Here is a 25,238-nt window from a genome sequence, read left to right on the forward strand (position 1 = left end):
GGGTGTGTGGGAGCTAAATACAGCTCTGTGTGGCACCGCAGCAAACCTTCCCCTCTGTTACGTATCTGAGCCATGACTTCATGGCCCTGCATTGCCCTTGAGCAGAGATGAGGGCTGAGCATCCCTGTCACGCATGGGAGGGGAAGCACAGGGAGGTGAAGCAGAGCGCGCTGCCTCTTGCCTGCTGCCCGCTGGAGCCAACCTGATATCTCAGGCACAGTCCACAAATGTCACTTTTGGACAGAATTCTGCAGATTTCTCTGTGTGTTAGCCAGAAATGCCTCTGCGGTTGGCTACTGAGGTGGATCACATGAACACACACACACTTTTTGTGTGGGCATTTGCTACAGGAACCCAGAGACTGCAATTTCCCCCTCTCCGGCTGCTGTAATGCCACTCTTGGGGACCTGCATGCACATGCCGCTGTGCAGCACAGTATGCAACAAATCTTGATTTCTCAAGCATTAAACCAAAATATTTTTCCATCCAAGGATTTAGCAATTGCGAAGCCAAGGTCTGTTACCAGATCATAATGGCTAAGGGAGCAGAGAATCCTTGAAATGGCATTAGGACTTAGAATGGGAAACTCCTAAGCTGTACAGTGCAGGAGATCATAAAATAAAAACAATAAGTGTAGCTGCACTCAGCCAAAGCAAATCTGTCTGTTGTACTACTGGCGTATCTGATCTTTTTGTGGTGTGTATGCCTGAACTCAAGCAGTGCATGCATGAGCCAGAAGCTGCTGTCACTCAGCAGCTCTCCCCTGTTTTGGTGACTGTGTAAGATGTGCCATGGTTGTCTCTCCTCTGCTCGCTTCTACAGGGAGGATGAGTTTGCTGTTGTGATGAAATAGTGAGGAGGAATTTAATAACTTTGCAAAAATACCCACAGACTCTGATGATACTGTTGAATATTGAGCATTTCTGCATGGGTTTAGGGCTGAGCACTAAGCCTGGGGTGGGTGAAGGCTCTTGCACGGGTTTCATCACAGGGCTGCTCGCACATGGTATTGTCCCTGTTGGGCAGATGGACATTTTGCACTGGTCAGTATGGGGCTGCTATTTCTGCTCTCAGACACCAGAGGAATTCTTTGGGTTGTAACATCAATATTTCTTTTTCTCCTTGATCTTCAAAGGCTTCCCCAGATTACGTTCTTGTACAAAGCTGGTTATAACAATGGAAACAAGTCTCACTGTTTGGATCAGACCTGTCGCCTGCTGCAAAACAGGATCTGACCTTCCCACAACTTTGTTTTTCCCAATTGCAGTGAAAATGGATGCACAACTAACACAATGCTAATAACTGGATGACCAACAGTAATGCACTTAGTATTGCGGCATCAGTTAACGCATCTAAATAGTGACTACATTTTGTCATGGGAAAAACACAAGTAAATCCAAGAATACTGGTGTTTCATTCATAAAGATGAAAGCATTTATAGTGCGTAATTGTTTAAGTCACCAGTTGTGTAAGTGAGGAAACTGCTCATGTGGTCAGCTTGATGATCCTACTAGATCTCACAGATCGTATCTCCTGCAGTGAAATAACTTTGCTTAAGTGCAGGAAGTCTTAAACGTTGTGTCAATGATCAGTGACACACTGTGTTTGTTGATTGATGTATGTAGAAAGTACCATTTCTGTGACATAGGGTCACAGGATAACTCTGGCTGGAGGTGACCTCAGGAGATTCCTGTCCAATGTCCCACTCAAAGCAGGTCAGCTCTGGGGTCAGACCAGGTTGCTGAGGGCTTGATCCAGTTAGGTCTTCAAAACCTCCAGGTATGGAGATGGCACAACCTCCCTGGACACTGCGAGCACGTGTGGCATGTTGTACCTTTCTCCTGCCCAGAATGAGTAGTGTGGGTTGGTCGCTTCTGTCCAAATCGCCATCATAACATCTGTTTCTACAATAATTCTTTCGCTGATAATCCTTGCTCAGGTTGGGGATATGACATGTTTTGGCCCCAGATCCATTGTCATTGCTCTGCTGGTCTCCTATGTAGATCAAGTAGATTCTTAGGAAAACAAAATTATGTACTGAAATGTTCTGTGATGTTTTTTGCACAGTTATGTGAAGAACCACCCCACCCCTGACCAAGATAATCCCAGATCCAAGTCCCCAGTGAGTGCACCGATGGTTAGTTGGAGATGTGGGAAGTGTGTCAGGATCTGCTTTGTGGATGGGGGCTTTCTTCTCCGTGCCAGGCAATGGGACCTACAGGCTGAACTCTTCCTTCATAAAACAATACTCTTCTTTTTTTCTTTTTTTTTTTTTTTCTCCTGAGTTTCTTTTCAAGATCAAGTTCTTCTCTGTACAAATGCAGTTTATTTTACAGAGGCTGCAGATTCAGAGGCTGTAACCATTACATTGTTCCTATAGTCTGTGCTAAAGTCTTCAGGGAAAATCACTTGAATTAAATATTTCTCCTTACCCTATGCAGGATGTAGAAGAAAAAAGATTTCTTAAGACCATGAAGATGATCAAAGTATTTTTATTTACTTTTTTATGGTCAGTTTTGTTGTAATCTGTAACTGTTAAAGGAATAAATGAAATCCACCTATTTTCAATGCCATTTGTAGAATTATTATGTATGAAAAATGTTGAGTATGCCCAATATAAACAAAATGAAGGTGATTTACACTAGCTGCTGTAACAGGAAGTGTTACAGAGTGAAGCACATTGCGCCATACTGCTCAAGGCAACGAAATTAAAGTAAAATTCATTCTTCTGATTGCAACTTTTTTTTAATGCTGAAATATTGCTTAAACAAATTGTGAAAGAGTTGGTGAAGTTTCTGGTCTGTCTGTATCCTTTTTGAAAAATAGACTATGTCACTTGAACTATAGATTTAAAAATGTACAGCCAAGAATAAGATTGTATTTTATTAAAATTAGTCTATTTGAATTGGAGTAACATTTAAAAAAGGACTGCTGGGCAGCTCTGCTAATGGGGGTGTTTCAGAGTCCTTGGGAAACTGTCTCATCTTTCAGGTCACTGAAACAGACATTAAAGAGAGCAGGTCCCAGGACAGACCCCTGTGGTACCCGGCCACGAGAGCCTTTCAGACAGAAGAGCGTTCAGGGCGCTCCCTGCACCCACAGATGTAAGAGTTTCACCGTAGGAAGCAGCTAGGTGGCCAGACATAACTCACCCTGGTTAGCCATGCTGTTCGTGGTCACCTGGGGTCACCCACACGTTCAGAAATGTGCTCCAAGAGGCTCCCTCCATGGCTTTCCAGGGACCGAAGAATGACTGGTCTTTACTTTCTCCATCCTTCCTTCCCTTTTTGCAGATGAGTATGGAACTGCCTTCTCAGTCACCTGGGTCCTTTCCTGATCCCCTGATGTTCTCGTCCTTGATCCCCATCTCTGTGCTTAGGAGCCTGGGAGACCTTTCTGGTGAGCAGTGGGACAAAGGAGGCACTGAGTAACTCATCCCCATCTGCATCAACCACCACTACATCATCTACCCCACTCAGCTTTGTGCCCACGTTTTCCTTGGTCAGCCTTCTACTGCTCATGCAGGTGTAGAAACTTTTCACTGCCCTTGATGTCCCTTGCAAACCTCAGCTTGAGGTGAGACCGTGGTCTTCCTGGTGGCATCCCTGCATGCCTGGGCCATGTTTCAGAGTCCCTCCCTCAGCCTGTCCCTGCTCCCAACTCCATAAGCTGCCTTCTCAGTTTGGAGCTCAGCCTAGGCAAGTCTGCCATGGATTACCACATCCCCAAACCTCACTTCCTATTTTTATGAGAACTTGCTTTCGGTTTTGAAGAGAGAAAAAGTGTAAAGGCAAAGATTTCTTTCTGTGTTTTGACCTAAGAGCACGTTGTGACTCTTGAATTTCTGTTTTCTTGTTGTACTGGGCAAGCATGGTGTCTTCAGCTTCTTACCTGGCTGTTAACCCTCTCAAATATTCAAGATGATATTTGGGTGAGTGTTCACTTGTAAGCAGTGCTGCTGAATCATGGGTTGCCAGGAGAGATTAATGGCAGTTATAAATACTGTTTAATAGAAGTAAAGAAACAGGAAACTTTGCTTACACATGAAGAATAGTTTCAAAAAGTGTTCTGTCTAGAAGGCAACGTTTAACTCTGTGATTACATGATGCTGTTGATATTCTGCAAGCCTGGACAGATCTGTGGATGTTTTTTCTAGGGCCATGGTGACCTTTACATGTCATGTTTAATAGCAAATTAGAGAAACAGAAACATTTGCATCCACTGGTATAATGGGTTAATCCATGTTTACACACAAAACCTGTGACTCACTAGATAAGTACCAAAAATCTGAGGAGAATAGAAAATAATAATTCATGGCTTTACCTTGAAAAGAAAATTTGCAAACAGGACTGTGCTGCTACGTAGCGTGTGATATTTTTATTTCCATTGTATTGAAAGAAGGTATATTCAGGAAGGATGTGCTCAAACACTGAACAGATTAAAGGATTAAAGGATTTTCTGTGCTCTGTTACCTTCCACCTCTTGGGGAAGTGAGTTCCTATAAACATTTGGTTTCAGTTCCTAGAGTTTTTGAGTATGTGGTGCTCAGACAGATAATATGTTTTCATATGCACCTAGGCACTTATTTCTGTTAGCTTGTCAGATACAGAAAGCTGAATGAATTTCTGTGTGCACAGTTAACCATATAAATACTAGAAATTGGACATTTTTGTTTATCTACTGATATCTGTTAGGGAAGGGGACTATTAGAAGATGGGTCAGTATCATTGAAAAATTGAAATATATTCTCCCCAGGAGACCTGTGAGTTACAGATACTGTGTAATGTTAAATTGGATGTAAAAATATACAGTTTCTGGCTCGATGTTAGAAGAGCATCCTAAGTCTGGCTTTGTCCTTGTGAGCTGTAGGCGGACACATGAATGTGAATAGGAATTTAAATGAAGTAGTCTTTTTGTAGCAAGTCTCTTTATGAGAGAGTGTAGAGTTGCATCATTCCTGCATGGCCATAGCAACAAGATGACTGAATACATCTTTCAACAGCTACTGATCCCAGCCACTATTATTTCTTAAATTATTCCTGATGTCAGTATTATGAAAGCACTTTTTACAGAATTTCTACTCCATGGGAAGTCTTGAAAGCCTATTTTTCTTTGAATTGCAACAAAACCAAGTTGAACACAAGCTGAAAATGTTGAAATTCTCTGCAAATTGGAAATGCTGTGTGTCGGTGTACCACATGTAACAGTCTTTTCACTTGGCCATACAACAAGACTGAATCAATAGTGCAGTTTTGTGACGACAGAACAAGAGCAAGTGATGGGAAAGGTCTTATTTGGCTGTTGATGTGAGTGTGGCAATGTGTTGGTTGTTTTTTCCGTCCCAGAAACCAGTAATTCATTTCAAAGGCTTTCCCCATTTCATGACCTCTGTGGAGATAACTCAGATGGTAATATTTCTGAAATCTCTCTTGGCAGGTTATTCCATAGCTTTATAGCCCATCACCATAAACAATACTTTTGTGGACATGTTAAGCCACTAAAAATATGTATTTGTTAAAGTTTTGTGTGAGCTAATCTGAGTTCTGTAATAACTTGGGGCCGTAAAATGGACTTTCCCTGGGGTGTGGTGCTGGAGGCTGTTCCCATCCAGGGAGGGGCTGTTTGCAAGCCAGTAGGCAAATATCCTTGTGGAAAGAAACCCCTGCACAGTGCAGACATAGTCATGGTCTTAGCTCTCCCTTCTCTGCCTTGAAAATAGCTTTCAGGAGGTCAGAATAGTTGATGTTGCAGACATTTAAATCTGTCGGTTCTTTGCCTATGCCAGCAATTCTTAATAGCAGGATTTCTCTTTTGTTCACATCCCAGGGTTGATGTTTTGCTGGTGCGGTGAGGGATACCCGAGCAGAGCACCATAGCATAAGGGTGACAGTATTGACTTGCATCTATTCATGGTTACTAATCAACAAATGACCCTTCTTCAACTAATCTAATTATTAAATCTATTTATACTTTAGGCTTTGCCAGTATACCATGGCAAAACATTGTGTAGTTTTATAAGTTGTGTGGAAAAGTCATCCTTTTGTTTTAAAATTGCATCAGATAATTTGAATAGTTCCTTAAACTGGGTAGTGAGAAACAGTGACTACTCCGGTGCTAGTCACCTTCCAAACACCATCTGGTCATATCTGCGTCATGGATCAAGCCCTGGACAACCCGGTCTGACCCCATAGCTGACCTCCTTTGAGGCAGAGGTTGGACCAGAGACCTCCTGAGGTCCCTTCCAGCTTAAGCCATGAGCCCGTTTCTCCCACCAACCTGCTCTCTTCCAAACTTTATTATATCATAGCGTACCATATCAGCATATCCTATTGTATCAATCTCTCCTTCTGTAGCAGCCGTTCTGCATTTTTTGTCAGCCTTGTCTTTCTGCCTTTCCTTTTCACTTTTCATCCCTTCCATTATGGGAGGGAAACTGGTAAAAACCCCAAAGGTCTCGGTTGCTTGTATTATTTTTCCCATGGCATTAGCAGCCAATGTTGGGATTGGGTCTCCAAGCAGTATCTTGAGTTGTGGTGTTGTATTTGTGTCAGGAGCGCCAGGCAAAACTGTGCTTATGAAAAGAATTTCAGTTGCCAAAACTTTGCTGTAAAGGATTGTCCTGTCTTGATAGCACTTGTTCACGTAGCTGGTGCTGATGTAGACAGCTAACATGGAGAACTGCACAGAGACAGCCTGTATAATAGTGCCTGGAAGTAAATTACTTCAGGTCTCTAATGGCTTCTGCATTTAAACTCATGATCTACCAAAGGAAATTTATTTTTTTTTTTTTTTTTTTTTTTTTTTTTACTTTATCATCAGTTTCAAAAGTTAGCCAGTCCTTGGTATTTCATTTAAGGATTTAAGCTTATGAAGAAGCAGTTATAGATTGTTCCATTTCAGCATGTGGAATGACTGCGCAGATGCCGCATAAATACCAATGAATTAGGGTTTCCCATCAAGGATGAGAGTAGGAATATCTGAATGGGTTTCAGACTTTATATTCAGACTTGCCTCATTCTGCTAAACTTGCTTACACACACCTAAGCTGTCTGTTGGACAGACCTGATGTCCATTTCTGGTAAAAGAAAGGGATTCAGGATTAATGATTCACAGAAGACAGATGAATCAGTTGTGAAAGTTAAAGTTTCTTTTCATTCGGACTATTAATGTATGCAATGCATAGTAATGAAACAGGTCAGGAACAGTGGATTACATTTATATATGTAATGTAATTACATTACACACGTAATCTACTATGCTACAGTCTTCAAAAACATTTCAGGTGTCATTGTTAAAAGTCCTTTGGTGTTTGATTTTCACTTTAGCTTAAAATGTGTATGTACTCTCTATGATATACACTGTAATACAGTACTCATTTAAGAAAGGCAGTATTTCAAATGGTAATGGGCAAAAGTATGATAGACAAATTACATGAAGCCAGACAGCTGCAATTAGTTCAGGTGATTAAAGGCTTTCTTCTTCACAGACTTGAAGGAAAAATACTAGTTTGTCCTACGGCAGTGCTTGCAGTCTCGGGCAGGTCTGGGTGCTGCTGCGCTAGCGCTGCACCTCAGTGGTCAGAAAAGCAAATGGAAAAACAATTAGTCTGTATGGCTGCATGTTTCTGAAAGTCCTACTTTTTTTACCAGCAATCGCCAGATGATGTCAGAGTCAAGGAATTAAAAAAAAGAAATGGTTGCTGCTGTTCCAAAATGCTGGAAGAAGTGTGGCGTAACACCACTACTCTAGAGCTAGACAAAAAAAGGCATGGCTGCAGAAAGCTTTTCAAGCAGCTTAATACAACTCCTGGCTGTCTAAGCCTTCACAGCTTTCAGAAAGTCTTCCTGGACTCCACTTTGCAGCATTTTGACTGCAAACCAGAGTGACTTCACTGTTGGCGTTCTCACAGTTCTTCTGGTTTTGGTGATATGATTACACTCTTATTATAGAATGCTTTACTCTGGGTAGTTTCTTACTGTTTGAGTGACAGCATTAATGTCTGAGAGGACAGAAACAGCTTCTGCCTTTACAATTTTTTTCCAGTTTGGTTATTCCATATGTTCAAATCCCTCTAAAAAGCAGGAAAGTGGCTATTCCACATTATGTAAGGAATCATTAAATCTTCATCTTATTTTTCACTGCCAAGTGACCCAGTCTGTGTTTCTCCCTCCTGCTTTATGGTTTCAGACAATTTAGGAAGATTTTCCAAAAATCAAAGGGCTTTAGACATCTGAGATGCTCTGAATCAACCTTTGTAGGTGCACGGCTCTGTCCACTGACTACACGGGGGAGAAAATGTTCTTTTTGTATCTTCTGAGTCACAGCTCAGCTGGATTCCAAAAGCAGCAGGCGGAGGATCAAATGGCAGGTGAACCATGGATTTGCCTCCGTCCTTGGGGAAGAGAAATTCCTGGGATTTGCCAAAAGGAGCCCCGCTGGCTCTGATGTCATGTAGGATCTCAGCAGCGCAAAGCAGCCCTAAACAGGGCTCGTAACACAAAACGTTTCTCTTATGGGACGCACTCTCAAATGCTCAGTGGAGACTCTCACAACTAAGTCAAGGACGGACACACAGTTTCAGATCGAGGGTCCTTCCAGCCCCATACCAATCTCCTGCTGTGATGCCTGCAGAAGAACAGCGCAAGCCATCTCCCTGCTACCTGATGTGGTTTCCCACCAATAACCCCTAATTAATTTTTCTGTGTACTTATGCAGCCCCCCCATGTAACACTTCTAGCTTGTTCTGTTGCCCAGAAGGTAACAAACATCTCCTACCAACCTTTCCACAAACATCTTTCTATCCTCAGTGTCTCCTTGTGCCCTATCTTGGAGCACAGTGACTCCAAAAATGTGGTTTTTTTCTTACAGCACTCTTCTAACATTGCTCACTCAGCTGTTTTGCCAGTGAGCTGCAAAGAGAAGAGATCCTGCTGACAGAGATGGGGACCTCTTGGCCCCTGGCAGGATGAAGGGCTCTTCCAGATGTTCTCTGCAGCTGGAAAATCCGTTGTGCTCATAGGAAGGTGACTACAATGCTCGGGGGCCCTCACGTGGTTTTTATCTGAAAGAGAGTTGGTTAATCTGTGACAAAGGCATCTGTTAAAAAGATAAGTTGGCCTTTGCCTCCTTTGGCAATCTTGGTCATGAGCTCGGAGCACAGTGAGTCCCACGCTCTCAGCACTCGAGCACGAAGCTGCTGTGTGCGGCATTGCAGGCACTTCAGGACTCGCACACCACTTAGAACACGCAGCCTGGGGTGTCTCCCCCGCTGCTGGGAGAGGCATCGTTTTTTCATGGCCTTTTATGGCCCGACTTCCCTGATCAGAGCTGAGCTGTCATCTTCTGGGGAGAAACCTCTTTGGCAGAGCAATCAAAACAAAGGGTTTTCCAGTAAGAGGAAAAGAAAAAGACAATAAAAAAACAGCGGAAAGAGCTGGACCACAGGCAGTGGAGGAAAGGCAGGAAGAGTGGCCCGACGGCAGCCCTGCAGGCGTGCTGGGCGAGCACGCCTGGCCCTGGGGCTGTTCTCACATGCAGCCGGAGGTCCGTGTCATATCTGCTGCCTCTTCCCACCCCCAGACGAGCATGGTGTCAGGCCCCTTGCACAGCTGGGAGTCTGGACACAGAGTGCTGTCCGCTGATGGCTGGCCATGCTCGCTGCCTGTTTGCCCAGCCTCATGCTATGCCTCCTTGTTTATCCCCTTCCTGGACCCTTCCATTTCCATCCTTCCTTTGCGCTCCCTGTCTCCTTTTTTCTTCTCTTCCTATGCTGTTTCTTCATCACTCCCTTTCTCCTTTTCTTCCCATTACTCAATCACCTCCCTTTGCTCCATCTTCAAGACTGCCTCCTTGTGATATTTTTTTTTCCTACACAAGGAAAGTAATCCACCACACTGCTGATGCTTTGCTTCGCTGCTGTGTCATGTCTGCCTAAAAAGGAAGCCCTTCACGTGAGGGGTCTGTGTTGCTTTTGTTTCTGGACCAAAAAGCTGCTCCCTGTGGAGGCCTCTGGGCACCGTGACTATAAATAGCCATAATTAATGGAGCACTGCACGTACGGAAAAGGTGGCAGAACTGACGACATGGGGCTGACATTTGGGAATGCGTATGGCCATTAACGAAAGGCTGCAGAGACATTTCTCCTGCAATTGCGGAAGCACTTACCACTTCAGGCTGGCGTTCACCCCCAGGAGTTACCCATTAACACACCAGCAAGGCACAGAGCTGCAGAAGAAATCTACGTATAAGCGAGTTTAATGAACGGTGGCTGCAGGTGGAAGCAAACATGTTAGGCCAGGCCCTTGCAAGGTCTGCCCAGTTACCGTCGGCCAAAGAAAACACCAGCCAAGGCCTTAAGGACTCAGAGCTGCTTTTCCATACAGCAATGCCCGTCGACACATATCTGTTGACAGAAGGTAACAAGCAAGCTCACAGTGCAATACTCTTTCCAATATCTTTCTTCCAAAACATCCCCATCTGAAGAGACATATTTCTGGGGTTTCCCCAGCGTGCTGCAGTGACATGCATTGATGCATCACCGATTGTGCTTGTGGCAATCTTCAAAAGACACTGGGCTAGCAGTGGAAGCTGGCCGTTAAGACATGTGGCTGTTCTGCACAGCCCTCACGGGAAACTTCTCAAGGTGTTTGTGTCTGCAGAGAGCTCTGCTAGAGGTGAGGGGAGTGAGGAGACATGGGGGAACGGCAGGAGGGAGCAGGGACCCACTCTGCCACCCGCACCCGGGAGCTGCCTCCCTTCTCCAGGCCCCTGGATTAGCAGCCAAAGCCCGATGTGTTTAATTTCAATCTACACAGCACAATTAGGCTGTCAGTAACGACACCTGAGATCAGCCCAGCTGATGCTAGGCAGCAGCAGGTCCCTTTTCTGGTTCTCCTCATCTTCCCTGGTGCCCACTGCCTGACCCTTGGTTGATATGCTGAACTTGGTGGCCTGTATGGGTGTCCTTGGAGAGGTGTACAGAAGGTGTCATGGATTTCCTTACGCTTTGGACACGCTGGGGTGCCCCTCTCACAGGTGCTGTGTAACACCGTGCTGTTCCCACCACCCATGGCTGTCACTCTGTGGTGGTAACCCCGAGGATCATGGGCTCCCATGAAGAGGTTTATTAGGTTTATATTCCCAAGTTTCTTGTAATGGTGGGACCGTTCCCAACACGCAGGCAGCCCCAGCCTCCACGTTCTGTCGAGGCTGTCCGGTTTCCTGTGCGGGGGCTGCTGAGCTCTGCTGGGTGACTGCAGGGTGCTGGGTCTGTGACCGGCCTGACCCCCGGTACTTTGGTGCTCTGTTTTCCACCGGCCTCTGGGAAGGAGGGGGAGGAGGGAGACGTGACGGCGTGCCAAGCTTACGCTCCTCGCAACCTGCTGCTGTGCACTCAGAAGTGCGTCAGATACAGCACATGTGGCTAAAACGGGTTTGGTGTGAGCAGCGGACTGGCTGGTTGCTATGTCTTCTCAACCCTGCGTAAGAAAGGCTAGCATAAGAGTCTAGAATAAACAAATAGCATTGTATTTTTCCCCAGCCAATTTAAATATATTTGTTTTGCTTCCCAGAAGGACTTTTGCTGTGCTGCCAGCATGACTTTTTGTGCTTGACAATGACTGCTTTGTATATAGGGTAAATTTTACAAACTTTCTCCTTGTCCCAGTGGACTTGAGGGTGGTATAAAAGATCTCTAGCTTCGCTTAGGCCTCCATCCCTGAAAAAACTTATACGTATCATTTTAAAACAATTTTTTTCTGTGATAATTTAAGAAACATTGGTCAAGGGGTGCAATCGTGTTTTGGCCAGGGTGCTTCTTTTTAGAGCATAATGGGCCTGGGAGCACGCTGTCCTGTCCAGATGATGCTATCGCAGCCAGCTGGCTCCGATATTGTATTACGGGCTCTCTTGTGAAGGATTCACAGCATCTTTTTGTTGCCAAAAAATTTCCCCGACTTCTTGCAAAACTGGTTCGAGTGCTCCCTCAGTCTGGACTCTTCGGTGCTTCTGTTTGGAAGGTGGATTTCCCCAGGGAAAGTGGGCAAGATGGGTTTGATAACCTGCCAAATTGCCTTGCTCCCTCCCACCCTCCAGCAGATCACAAAGAGCAGGAAAGGGAGGTGGAAGCCAGCGTACAGCAGGTGGGTCTTGAACACCTACAAGATGGGGTAGTTCCCTCTAGGAAGGAAAGGCTCCAGGTTTAAATCCAAACATGAGAAAGGCAAGTCTGTCACCAGAAGAATAAAGGCAATGTTCGGCTATTTGCCTGTTATCTTCTGGACATGGTTAGCAACTACCTATGTTATAATTTGGGGGATGGAGAGACTGTGAGAGGTTCACTGGCAACCAGCAACTCTCCAGAGCGTTTCAGCAGGGGACAACCAGCTGATCCCTGCGTCCTTTCTGTAATTGTAATGTCTCATTAGCTTTCCAATCCAAAATTGGCAACTGTATTTTGCTTTTCCAGGAAAGCTGCTTTTGCAGACAAACTCCTTTCTGTGAAGTATGAGGCTGATCACGAAGTGAGAAAAAATTTGCATGGACCAGCAATAGGCAGGAAAAATTTGTCATCCTACAAAAAAAAATCTCCCATTTTATGGTGGAAGAGAAATGGAAACTTAAAGTTGTATTTTTTGAAAGTAAAACACCAAGGAAGGAATCAGTGGGGAAACACTGCAACAGTGAACTTCTTGGTAGTTAACATACTTACCTGGAGAATTAAGGCAGTGCACAAGTTTACCCCAAGTACTTGTCTGAGAGCCTCAACGAGAGGGTAAACCTCTGCACTGTCTGTCCGACGGAGGGCGGGGGGAAGGTCTCAGCTGTGTTGTGACCAAGAAATTTCTTGCTAGACCTGAGAAATACTTCCCAAGGACAGTTTAGTTGAACTTGGATTGTTTCCATAAAAATGTTACATTCTAACAAAAGACAGATTTGTCCAAAAATTTCCACCGGGATCAAGTGGAGACATTTCCTTGCTTCCCAGAATATGAAGGAGGTGAAAACAGCCTCATATTTTCTATGGGGGCTGAAAAAAGCGTCTTTCAGTTCTGAATGAATGTGGCTCCATATGTGCACTCCTTAGTCATCATGAGGCCGCTCAATATGCTTAATATTATTAAGCAAAATAAACTTCCCATTAAAGATGCTTTTGTTTGAGATCAGGAAACGTCCAGGACCCAGCTTGAGAAAGGTTACAAGCAAGTTTCTGCAGCACTGGCCATGGCCCATGGTGTCTGAAAAGAGCTACATTATTATTGTGTCTACAAACAGTGCTCTTTTATTTCAGGACTATGTTGATGGGAAGGTTAAAAATTGGTTACTGATGCAGGGACTTTATAAGTAAATTGGAAATAGTTTTGGTGTTTTTTTAAAAAATGAAATACCACGTTTCTTATCTAAGTATTAAACTCAACCAAGGGAATCTTAGCTCTGCCCTTTCATGGATTTTTCCTATTGTGCCCCCCTGTTACCATTAATATATTTATTTTTAAATTGGTTTCATTTCACCTGTTTTGACTTCTGATATCATTGTGAAGTAGGGCTGAAGCCATTTCTTGCCTAATACGCATTTCTTTACCTTAATAGGTTTGAATTTCTTTTAAACATTAACTTTCCTTCCATTCACTGCAACATTTCTATATTATACTGTATTCTAAATTAAAATTGTTCTTTTTCTTATAATAAATTATTGTGTAAATACTCAACAGGAAGCTTAAAGGAAATCTTATATGCTGCTCTGGAGTATTTTGCATTATGAAGATGAAAACTTGGAAGACGTTTGTCATAACTATTACAATTAGATTTGGAGATGCCACCAGTTTTCACCTAAAAAGCAATAAACACACAACAGTTGAACTGGTTTTGCAACTGACTAAATATAGCATAAAAAATTAGTCTGGTTTCTTCTGCTGCTTGTCCTTGGTGCGTTGCTGTGTTCCCTGAATGCAAATGCACACTCCTGCTGTGGGAGAGCACGTCTTTAGGATGCAGGCATGTACACCCATGTGGGCGTATGTGTACACGTGTTATCTCTGACATCTGCTCAGGAGCTCTGGATGAATGAGCAGCTTTTACAGAGATCATTGGTGCAGTTCTTGTTGAAACCTGGAAGCTTCTCATCTGTGGTTGATTTGTCTTCTCTCTTTCCCTTGGAAATGGTTGTCGTATTCCTCCTTAAATATAGGTCTGAGGATAAGGAACTACCTTCAGGGAAGGGTAGTAGTTTTAAAGTTGTCCTGGTTTTGGCTGGGATGGAGTTAATTTTCTTCCCAGTAGCTGGCACAGTGCTGTGTTTTCGATTTAGTATGGGAATAATGTTGATAACACACTGACGTTTTAATTGTTGCTAAGTGGTGCTTACCCTAAGTCAAGGATTTTTCCATTTCCCATCCTGTGCCAGTGAGGAGGTGCACAGGAAGCTGGGAGGGGACACAGGCAGGACAGCCTGAACTAGCCAAAGGGATATTCCATACCATAGAACATCATGCTCAGTATATAAATTGGGGGCAGTTGGCCAGGGGCCACCGGTCGCTGCTCGGGGACTGACTGGACATCGGTCAGCAGGGGCTGAGCGATTGTATTGTGCATCACTTAATTCTCTTGGGGTTTATTCCTCTCTCTATTGTTGTTATCTCCCTTTTCATCATCATCATCATCATTAGTATTATAATTATTAACTTTGTTTCAATTATTAAACTGTTCTTCTCTCAACTCATGGGTTTTAACTTTCTCTGATTCTTCCCATCCCACCAGGGGAAAGGAGTGACCTAGCAGTTGTGTTGTACTTAGTGGCTGGCTGGGATTAAACCACGACAATAATAGAAATGAAGGTGCCCATAATGCTGAGAAACACAGCTTAGTCAAACCCAGAATGGACTGAAGGTCTGATGTCTGACCCCAGAGCTGCCGCTGTTTTGTACCAGAGAGCTCCAGAGGTCCATTCCAGCCGAGTTATCCTGTGATTCTCCCATTGCCAGTTCTGTTCTTTGCTTATGGTGTTGCAAGTCACACATAAAGCATTTGCCCAAATCGTGGTTAGCTGCAATACCTACATGCCACAAAAATAATCTGGTAACATTTGCTGGTATATAAAATTTAAGTAGTTATAGTGGTAAGGGAATATTAGCGTGAGATTTTTCTTCCAGTCAGGTACATGCAAATTGCATACCTTCTAAACAACAAGAATATGGAACATGCAAAGAAGGTGCTGCATGGCTATTAGCATTTCAAGTGAAACAAGTTGCTAGGCAGCTTTCTATTACTCAGGAACGATACTTTGCAGTAAAAAAAAGAGATGATCTTCATTTTTCTGCTTCACTGCTGTTGTAGGAAACCCACCCTGGTCCCTCTGCCCAACTGGTACCAAGGTCTTCTGCACTGGGCTGTGGGATTTGCAGATTGAGCTAGCAAGCCCAAAGTCTGAATCCCTGCAAATCCAAATTTTTGCATTGCTTGCATCAAGCAGTAAGCTTGTATCAGTGCAACAGTACTGAATAAAAAACTATGTTTGACCTTGGCTTGAGTCCTTTCCTGACTGTCAAATTTCTGTAGATCATCTCCTTCCAGTAGAGAAGAACAAAACCTGGCACTGTTACAGACTGCAGCTAAAAGCAGGAAATGTAAGCTTTTAGCTAGGTTTGGATTGGTAAAGAACAGCTGAATAAAATAAACTAAAAAGCAAAATGTTCGGAAAAAATTAGTTTTATGCAAATCGTTTAGTTTAGTTTTTAAAGTGCATTTAAACATTTAGTTTAAATGCACTTTACTTCTTATCATCTTAAAGTCTGTGCCCTGACAGTTACGAGAAATGGGGAGCGCAGCAGGGAAACGAAGAGGGGATTTTGTTAAGGAACTGAAAGCATGTGGTCACTAAATTCTTTTTTGATTAAACTTCAATAGTGGGGTAAGGATGACTTGACCCAATTCGAGGAGAATTGAGCGTGGCTGTGAACTGGAAGGTGGGGCTGGCTTTGTGCAAGTCATGCAGATCTAGACTAGCCTAAAATCTGATGACAAATTGCTCTGTCAAAGCTTTGTTCAAGTGGGTGCATTTATGGCCATTTATTAATAAGGATTCTTGTTCATATTCTCCCATGTTGCTTACCTATTCATGTGCTGAATCATAAGTAATGTAACTTATTTTCTAAAGGAAGGACCTTCCTGTGAAAATGGAGCTAGAGGCAAATAAATAAAAATTTTATTAGTCACTCAATAAAATTGACATTTTTTTCTGACTTCCAGTTCCCCCAGTAAATTTTATAGTTCTTCAGAATGAGCAAGCAGCTTTAATGTGATGGGGAGAGTACATCCTTCTCTCAATCTAATTTTTTAGACCAACCATTATGAAAGTGCTGATGCAAATGGTTCCTTAGTCTGTCTTCTGGTTCCTGGTATGTAAGTGAAGAAGAAAAAAGAATAAAAATAAAAATCCTGTATTAGAGACTGCTCTTGTATAATCTCACTATGACTAAAAGCAGAAGTGACAGAAATCTCACGGGAACCTTTTCCAGTGAGCTTCCCTGTCCATTTTTGCAAAGTCAGGACATACAGTTAAGCTCTTCAGTTTTTTCAGAACTCAGTTCTAAATTCGATATGCAGTTACAGAAGAATTTTTTCAAATCGCTTCATAATATTAAGCGTCCCAAGGTGCTGTTTTATGTTGAATGATGCCTGCAGACTTTGCAGTTCCCTAACATATTACATAGGAAAATGGCTTTGTACCTGTCTTTCCATTCCATCCCACTGAAGATGGAGTGGGAACTACCACTAAAATAGCTGCCCCTTGTTCCTAGGAAAGGGCATAAGCTTTGCAAATGATGTTTGCATCAGAACAATGTTATTCAAATAACGTGCAACTTCAGCCATGTCAAATTTGATGTGATAGCTGAAGTCATTGTAGACCTTACTATTGAATAAGCAAATATTTAAGAAGGCGGTGGTAAACGTTCACCTATTTGCAAGAAAGTTTAAAGGGGGTTATGAGAAATATTTGTAACAAAGGGTGACTAGGGAAGTTGAAGAGGAAATCAACTTCCTAAAAAATGAGGAAGCTTGGGGATTTTGATTCTCTCTTCACAAAGCCTTCCTATGAGAAAAGGTTTTATTTTTGCATTTGCTTTTAAAAATTAGTCTGTGAAATGCTGTTGATCTTGGCTTACCAGTAAATCACTGCCTGATCTTATTTTTTTTCGTATCTTATTTAAAGTGATATTTTAAACTGAAAAACCTTTATACATCTGGCACCTGCACTTGCTGGCACTCTGGGGGAGCCCTGGCCTCCAACACCAAACAGAAGATCTCCAGAGATGCTTTCAGAAGTGCCAGAGAGCTGCAGAAACTAAACCCCTGGGCTCTGCTATAAGCAGGGTCACTTTTCAAAGTCTCACTTCTCGTTAAATGCTTGTTTTGTTGTTACAGGAGGCGCTAACTTCGTCTTAGTGGGGGGTCTTCATATGATCCTTAAGTTTTCCTCAAAATGAGGCAAGCGTGCTTTTTCTTTCTTCAGGCTGAGGAAGAACGTGTGGGAACTTCAGTACAGTGTTTTATCTGTCTCTGCCTACTGGGTGGGAGAGCTTTTATAACGAATGAAAAGCATAGCTGATCCAGAATGAAGATTCTGGAGAATATCCAAGCTTATTTGCTCTACAGTAATGCCAGCTCACTTTGGGGATGATTGTATATATACTGCTTGATCTGTAGAAGGATTTTGCATTTCATGGTCAGGTTGGGAAATGGTTGTTCGCCGTTAAGACTGGGTCTGTTATGATGGCAAACTGTGAAACATTTCACCTAGCAAACAGTGAAAAAGAGCTGGTTTCGTTGTTGCAGGGCCAGAAATACGTCCTGAATTTGTCTGAAATTCTATCAGTTTCTTGGACACTGAGAAAATTTAGTCCATTTCTAATTTAGAAATGCATTTTTTTTTTCTGCTTTCACTGAAATTCTCTGCGCCATAAAAATCTCAGCCCTGGTTTATTTGGAATGGTTTCTACTTCCCTACTTCATTCGACATACCTTTTCTAACAGCTTCTCTAAGATGGGATTGGATCATCTCATGTAACATCCCAGCCTTATGTAAGAACTAGTATTTCACAGCTGAGCAAGCTCAACGCAGTTTTGTTTTAATTATTACCTATGAATGCTACTTAGCAACTCTGCCATTATTTGTTAGGCAGGATTAATTAATATTGTCTAGGCAACAGGCTTGAAAGCCACAACCGAAAGGATATCAGGTTGTGTTAGTTCTCAGGGAAAGATTTGAAGGTGCCAGTCAGCATCACAGCTTTTAGCCACGTTTTGTTGCTTTGTCACAGTTCACTCAAGCTTTCTGAGGCTTAAAATTATACTGAATGATTGATGCATTTGCGGTCTTGCAGAGGTGGATTTTTACACCAAAGCTGTGTTGCTTCTCAGGGTCTGGGTCTCATCTCCCATCTCTGAAGACCTGCCAGCGTAAATTCAGAAATACCCTTATTAGCAGCCACATGCTATGGCGTTACGCTAAAGCCGATATGATTTGCACAATGTTTCCTTGATGAATGTTTATGAAAATATTTTCTTTGGGAGATCTTCATGGTATAGGGAAAAGCAAGGGGAGACAACATGCCATTTAGGGAACATGACTTCTCCAACCGCCACCTGGCTGCTCCGCGGTACTCGGTGTGATGGGCATTGCTTTCACTCTTTTGCTCATTTCAGTGTGTGCGTGTTTAAAAAGTTTTGTGTGCTCTCATAGAAGTCCACCACAAATGCAGTCCTTTTGCAGAAAATGAATAGGTGTTAAAATTACCTGTCAGCAGGGCAGGTTTGAACAAGGATGCTTGCACACGCCTATATCCACTACTGTGTAAGCCTAAAGTAATGAGCTACACCTGGTTACTGTGAAAAAATAAAGTGCAGAGCAAGAATGTATTTCCCACAGGATCCTCCTTTACTTTTTGTCAGTATTTTCAGTTTTGCCCTCAGACAGAAGCATGAACTGCTACTTTGCTACTATAATGAGTAAAGATGAGACGCAAGCAGGATGCTCCTAGTTATGTGGCATTTTGTATTTTCCCAGTGCCCTTCTGGTAACAGCTACTAATAAACAGAAAAAAAGAAAAGAAAAAAAAAGTAGGATTACATTTGGTTAGAAGATGCAATGTATTTTCAACCTTCTGTAGACGTGTCCTGCAATGGGCTAGATCCTTGGCTGATGAGTATGAGCAACTCTGTAGTGCATTGGCTTGAAAGTAGATGCCTTGAAGATTACTTGCCTCCTTCCCTCAGATCTGGGGTTTCCATGTTTTGCTTTCGATCTGATGGCTAATACCTGCTGGATAAAATGGCTTGGCTTTCCCAGAACTGAGGACAAGCAACCAGCATGAGTCAAACCTTGAGCGCTTTGTACCCTGCCCTCTCCTGATGGTAAGCTAGTGAGATCTCACCACCTTTAATATCCTCTCTCTACTGATGGTGCTCAGCTCCTAACTTGCCCGGGCCACCTCTGACTCTCTGGTTTCTCAGGCTTTAGCGTGGCAGAAAGGGAATGCTGAGATTTTCAGTGCAGTTTCAGGATTTTCAGCCAAGGTAATCCCAGAAAGAAAATTTTCTGAATTTCTTGTGCTATTTCTTTCCTTCTTACTTTCTTGACATCTACTTTCTTGTTTGTCTCGCTCCTGAATGGCAGAGGAGGAATGTAGTGGTTGGGGGTTTGTGCTGTTATGATCAGTCTCTTGCCACTACTAATAAAAATGTCTGAGCTTAGAGTAAGTAAACACAGGAGTCACAGGAGATTTTATACTCATTTTTAAAAATAGTCAGAGGAAATTTTAAAAATATCAGAGGAAAAAAAAATTCAACTTGAAACCAATCATGTTGCCTCTCAGATAATGTTATTTGCAAACAAAGTCCAGATTAAAGGACGAGGAGCGCTCAGCTCTTTCCAAGGAGAGTTTTCTCCGTATGATGTTTCTTTGCGATGCTGCTGTATTTCTGCCTTGTGTGCTGCTTTTCACGCTAAAAAGCAGAAAGGTTAGGATCACTCCATTCATCTCCTTTTCCATATTTAGAGTATATAACTACAGCCTGCTCCTTGCTGTCTTATATAAATATATATGTTATATAATATATTCTTATAACTTGCAGGTTTTCACCTTTCTGGTCTTCCAAAGGAAACAGCACATCTTTGCAATAGGTTTTCCCAGAGCTGTTCACCTATTTCAGTAGCAGTGAACAGGCAAAGAACAAGCGATGCGTCCGCTCCCCTCTACCTGGGTTCCCTCTCTCCTCCCTACCCTTCCTGCAGCTTGGTCAAGCTACCTGTTGGCTTTTCTGGATTGCTGCCGAAAGCTGAAGGGGAATTTTCTTTCAAAGCAGAAGCTGCTTGTGGTAGAAATGTCTCCTGAAACCCGGGTAAAGCAGCTGCCTTGGGAGCGTTAGCGCTGCAGCATAAAGGTCAGCACGCCTCCAGCGAGTGTATCAGGAGTAATAAACCTGGTCAGATGCCCACGGGGCTCCGACTCAGTGCCTGTAAAGGCCTCTTACGCAGTGGGCAAGCGAGCAAATGACGTACAGCAAAAGCCCTTGGTAAAGGTGATGGTGTATGGTGAGCTGCTCCCAAAGCACGGAGCTCTCGTGCTCCTTGATGGACTTCCCTCCAAGGGTACGACTTCAATGCTGAGCCCCCCTCCTTTACCACATTGCCTTGGGTGAAACACTTCCCTTGATTCAGGCTGGAGAACAAGTATTTTGCAGGGCAGGTTTCCTCTGGGGACTATTCTTGCCTTTTGTATCATCAGGACATGCCCCTGCTCAGAGGGAAGGAGGAGCTCCTCCAAAGATCGAGCTATCCCATCCATTGTGCACCAAACCCATCTGGACTGGCCCTTCCCTAATTCGGGCAGCAGCCACCTGAAACACCTTCTCTGTGGCTGACCTCGCTGCTGCTTTCTGACTGCCACGCTCGCCGTGCAGTGCCTTGCCCCCTTGGTGGCAGTGGCCGAGCCCATCCTCCTCCCACCGAAGCGACTGGCCTCGTCTTCACTTGTTCAACTTCCCCTCAAAGCAGAAACATGTCAAAATGAATTGACCTGCAGAGCAAATGAGTTGACTGGTTATTAAAGAAAAAACCCCACATTGCTCATATGTGGTCTTCACATGCCTCTGTTCACTCACAGTCTCCGCCTGCGGCCAGGACAGGGATGGGAGTGATGCTCTTGGGAGGGTCCTTTGGGTGTTGCGTTCTTGGGGCTGAAGATGGTCACTCATGTGACGAGGACTGAGTTTTGAGGAGAGTTGCTGGAGGTGTTTAGGTGCCTGGGTACCATAGAAACACAAGGAAGCTGCACACTGGTGGAGATGGAAAGGAGCTACAGAGCAGAGGCAGGAGGACTGTCGTATTCCCAGGGCTGGAGGGTCATTGGGAATACAGAGCTGTGGGTCACTAGCATGAGCCTTGGGCCAAGGAGGATTTTGGGTGGTTGGAAGGAAAGTGACTCTGGGTGAAGGACTGTGGCTATGGGGTTGGTCACTAGGAAGAGGCTGTGAGAGGACGGGGCACCAATATTGGGATGGGGGAGTACTGGAGATGGTCAACAGTGGCATGGTAGTGGGGGTCTGAGCACAGAAGCGTGCTTGACGTGACATTTAGTTGGTGGCTGGGTGGAGGTGGTAGAAGGTGACTGAGGCAGTACTAGGTACATGATCCCCTTGGTTGTCTCCTTTATAGCTTCCCCTCACTGCTTATCAGAGATGAAAATTGTAGGGAAGAGACAGGTGTCCTCAGAGGTGCTCTTCGTAGGAAAGGAACATGTTGCGCCATTTCATACAAGCCCTGTCTCTTTTTATTAAGCACACCACTGCTCTTGTCCTAGCCCCACTGCCCATCTTTCCAGCTTGTTACTTTGCAGAAGGTTAGCCGCTAACGGTGGCAACGGTAACAAAGCAGGACCTTTGTGTAGAGAGAAGGCAGGCAATGAAGAAGTGGCTGCAACAGCTTCAGTTCGCTGTCTGACAACAGGGACAAGCCACCACTGCTGAAAACATGCTCAAGTGCAAAGACCTTCCCCAGTGGCTGCCCACACCCCAGAGCAGCTTCCCCTTCTGGAGCATGGCAAGCTTGAAGGGAAAGGCCTATGGCCTGCTCTGGCTTGGGAGAGTCAGCGCTCAACAGAGGTGAAGGGCCCGTGGTTACCCCAACGCGGGGCTGTAGCACTCCAGTACCGCACTCGCCCCTCTAGAGCACTGCTGGCCTCTGTACTGGAGCGGCTACCAGCTGGCTGCCCTAGGCACGTCGTGGTGAAAGCCCTTTTCACTGGTGAACAAAGAAGGGTGGGGGGGCAGGAATAACCATACAGGCACCTTGGGTTTGAGAGATGAGAGAATTTAATGCTGTTAGTAATCCCCTGGAATTTCCACTTGAGATTAAATGGAGAAATGAGATAAAAAGAATAGTTTCATACTAAATATTGCTGAACAAAATCACAAGCAAATGAGCCCATACAGGTAATGTTTTCAAATTATTTATATAAACAATTGCATTTTAAAAACATTCTTGTCCTACAAAAATAAAGTGAAAAACAATTCACAGAATTTTAAATAAATAGTCTCATACATACTTATCATGAGCAACTTGAACCCAGCCAAACCCAGCAGGTTGGGTCACAGATAAGTGACTGTTGAAATGTGGCTGCAGACTACAAAATGCAGTGAACATGATTCATTTACGAGGCAGCTTGTAATATAACTCAAATGACACGGTCTGAGGAATTCCTCTTTTCCTACCCCAAAATAGAGACCTGTCTAGACTTGTCTCCCTTTGACTGAAAGCCAAACACTTTTCCTTGTTCACGGTAGAAGGGTGCTCTGAAGAAGTGTGTTCCAAAGATGGGTCTGAATGACAGTCACATGTTTGACAAGTGCCCAAGCAGGGTTCACTTATTAGCACATACAGTACCATCCACCTTTTAATGCGATGTTAGTGAAGTTTTTTCCCTTCTGCGTGCTTCAAACAGCAAAAAAGAAAACAAATGCCCTTATTTCTCCCGAAGCACTCATACCAAAGCCCACCTCAAATCATTCACTGGTACTGACTGCGACAGGAGATCTTGATTCAGCTCTTCACTAACAATTACAAACTTACACAGTATAAGGTAATCATTGTCTCTAAACAAATCAACAGAAACAGAAGTCACAGTCAAACTATACTACTGCCATAGCCTTTACAAATGTTTGAGAGTCAGATGAAACATAAAACTCAAGTCCTTTTCCACAAGTAGTCAAGCAATTTTGGGCAGGGGCACAGAATACCAGGTTGCTGCTCTATTCCAGTCTGAAGTGACTTTTTCTTTTTACCTATAGTTCCCCAGCTGTTTTTATGGGAAGATCATCTTCTACATTTCCTCTCTAGAAATTAAAAAAAGATACCCTTATATGCAAGTCTGAAGTGCTGGTATAAGATCCCGTGCAACTTCTTATGTGTCCACATGAGAATAGATATTTTAGTGCTGAGCAGAACAATTACATCTAGGAGATTTTGTGCTAGCTAGCCAGTTTTAATTAAGCTGAAGCCACTTAAAATGCTTCTGTTTATAAGTTATAAGCAACACATTATCCCGATTATCCCTCCTCCCCCCAATAAATAGAATTAAGTCATGAGTATGGCTTGTGTGCACAGACATAAACTAGCTTCAAGTCCTGGTCTTCTGTATTAATGTCTCTGCCGTGCATTTACACTGCTTCCCAGTTTTCATTATTCCCCAATAATCTAGCTTTGTGTACCCAAAGCATGTATACAACAGCCACATCTTTAACTAAAGCTAAACTGTCCATTAAATAAGATTAAAATTATATTATCAAGTAGACCAGAGAACTAGAGCTATGAAAAGAATACCAGTACTTCAGACTAAGTTTAAGACCTCCCCAAACTTGCACAATAAAACATCTGTATCAAAATATAAAACAGCCTTGTATTGCAGCCTGAGAATCAGTTATTTCTAAGCTCAGTACCTTATCACCCTTGTACACAAATAATACTTGTGACATACGCTTCAAAAACAAGTAGGATCCAAGAGAAGTTCCATTTTCTTTAAATAATTAAATTAAAAAGGTATAATGCCACATGAAAGCAGATTTACACATAAAAACAAACATATAAGTTACTATACAAAGTGCCTTATTTGCAATGAAGGAGAGGTAGTATAAACTGTAAGTGCAATGCATTCTCTGACTTTACATAAATAGGTGAGTCTCAAGTATAGGTATTTTCATTAGTCTTTGAGTGCTCATACCGAATTCATAACCTTTTCTAGTAGTTTTCATTAAGTCAAATTTTTCCTGTACTTTTAGTTCAATGGCCCATTTTTCAAGTTTAAGAAAGTTGCCGAGGCAATAGTTTGCTTTTGTAGTGTTAAGTGATCTATCAAGTGAAAAGACAAAAAAAAAAAACAACCCCGAAACGCACCACCAACACCCTTTGTCAAGTATTAAAACAACATTTTAAAAAAAGTTGGAACCTTTGTCCACTTTGGAATACATAGTTCTGTTACAGAAGACTTTAAACAAGGGATTCGCCACTGTAGAGCTCAAACACAGAAAACCCCTTTTGTAAGTGGAAGCCTTACCTAAGTAAGGAATCTAGGACAACCCCCACAATGAAGATACTCAAGTTTCTGTGGTTTTTTGGTTTTAAACACTTTTAAGCCATAAATAGAATAAGTTATATAGTTAAATAAATAAGTGGATTTTTACAACTCAGTAGAGCGCTCTTTCAGTAGTAGTGTGGGGTTGATATCTTCCATTGCTCTTTTTGAGGTACTAACATTAATAGTTGCCTCTGTGGGTTCAGGATTTAAGATGTGGAAAGCAGTGAAAGGGCAGCCTTTCACGTTGTTGCAGATCAGCTTCTGTAAGGAGGCGGTATTGATTATTTCGAAGCCCACTTTCCCACCGAAGGTGCTAGGTTTCCAGTACTCAGGGGAGCAGATAGCATTTCCCATCAGTCCTTTCAGAGAGAATGGTGCTCCGATCTCCACCATTGTTTCACCGAAGATGGCACCTGGTCGTGGCTTTTCTACGAGAAGACCTGGGTACAGCTCCATAGCATCAATGTCTCCATAAAGCTCTTCCAGTTCAGCTGCCATTTCTTTTTCTCCTGTAATTATTGATGAATAAAAGCGGTAAGTGGAAAAATCCTATTTTCATTGCGAGACTGTCCTTTTCAAGTCCAGTAATAGCACTGCAGGACTGTTAGCCATTTA

General features: G+C 43.2%; 1 protein-coding gene across 3 annotated transcripts in view; it reads right to left on the minus strand.

The window, feature by feature from the left end:
* PTGS2 (prostaglandin-endoperoxide synthase 2) overlaps positions 1–25,238 on the minus strand; it is a 42,895-nt gene that overhangs the window by 12,189 nt on the left and 5,468 nt on the right. The window contains exons 10-11 of one of the 3 annotated variants that reach the window (XR_013931035.1): positions 21,157–25,132; positions 1–21,071 (exon numbers count right to left, since the gene is read on the minus strand). The exon at positions 1–21,071 is cut by the window's left edge and continues 12,189 nt beyond it. Coding sequence is in view for 2 of the 3 variants with exons in the window: in XM_080406455.1 (XP_080262581.1) it covers positions 24,726–25,132 (407 nt within the window). In the remaining variant the exon portion in view is untranslated. Of the gene's footprint in view, positions 25,133–25,238 lie in introns of all 3 variants that reach the window. The other 2 variants (XM_080406456.1, XM_080406455.1) reach the window with 2 other exon arrangements.

The sequence above is a fragment of the Falco punctatus genome, assembly GCF_963210335.1.
Source record: "Falco punctatus genome assembly, chromosome: 11".
NCBI classification, from domain to species: Eukaryota; Metazoa; Chordata; class Aves; order Falconiformes; family Falconidae; genus Falco; species Falco punctatus.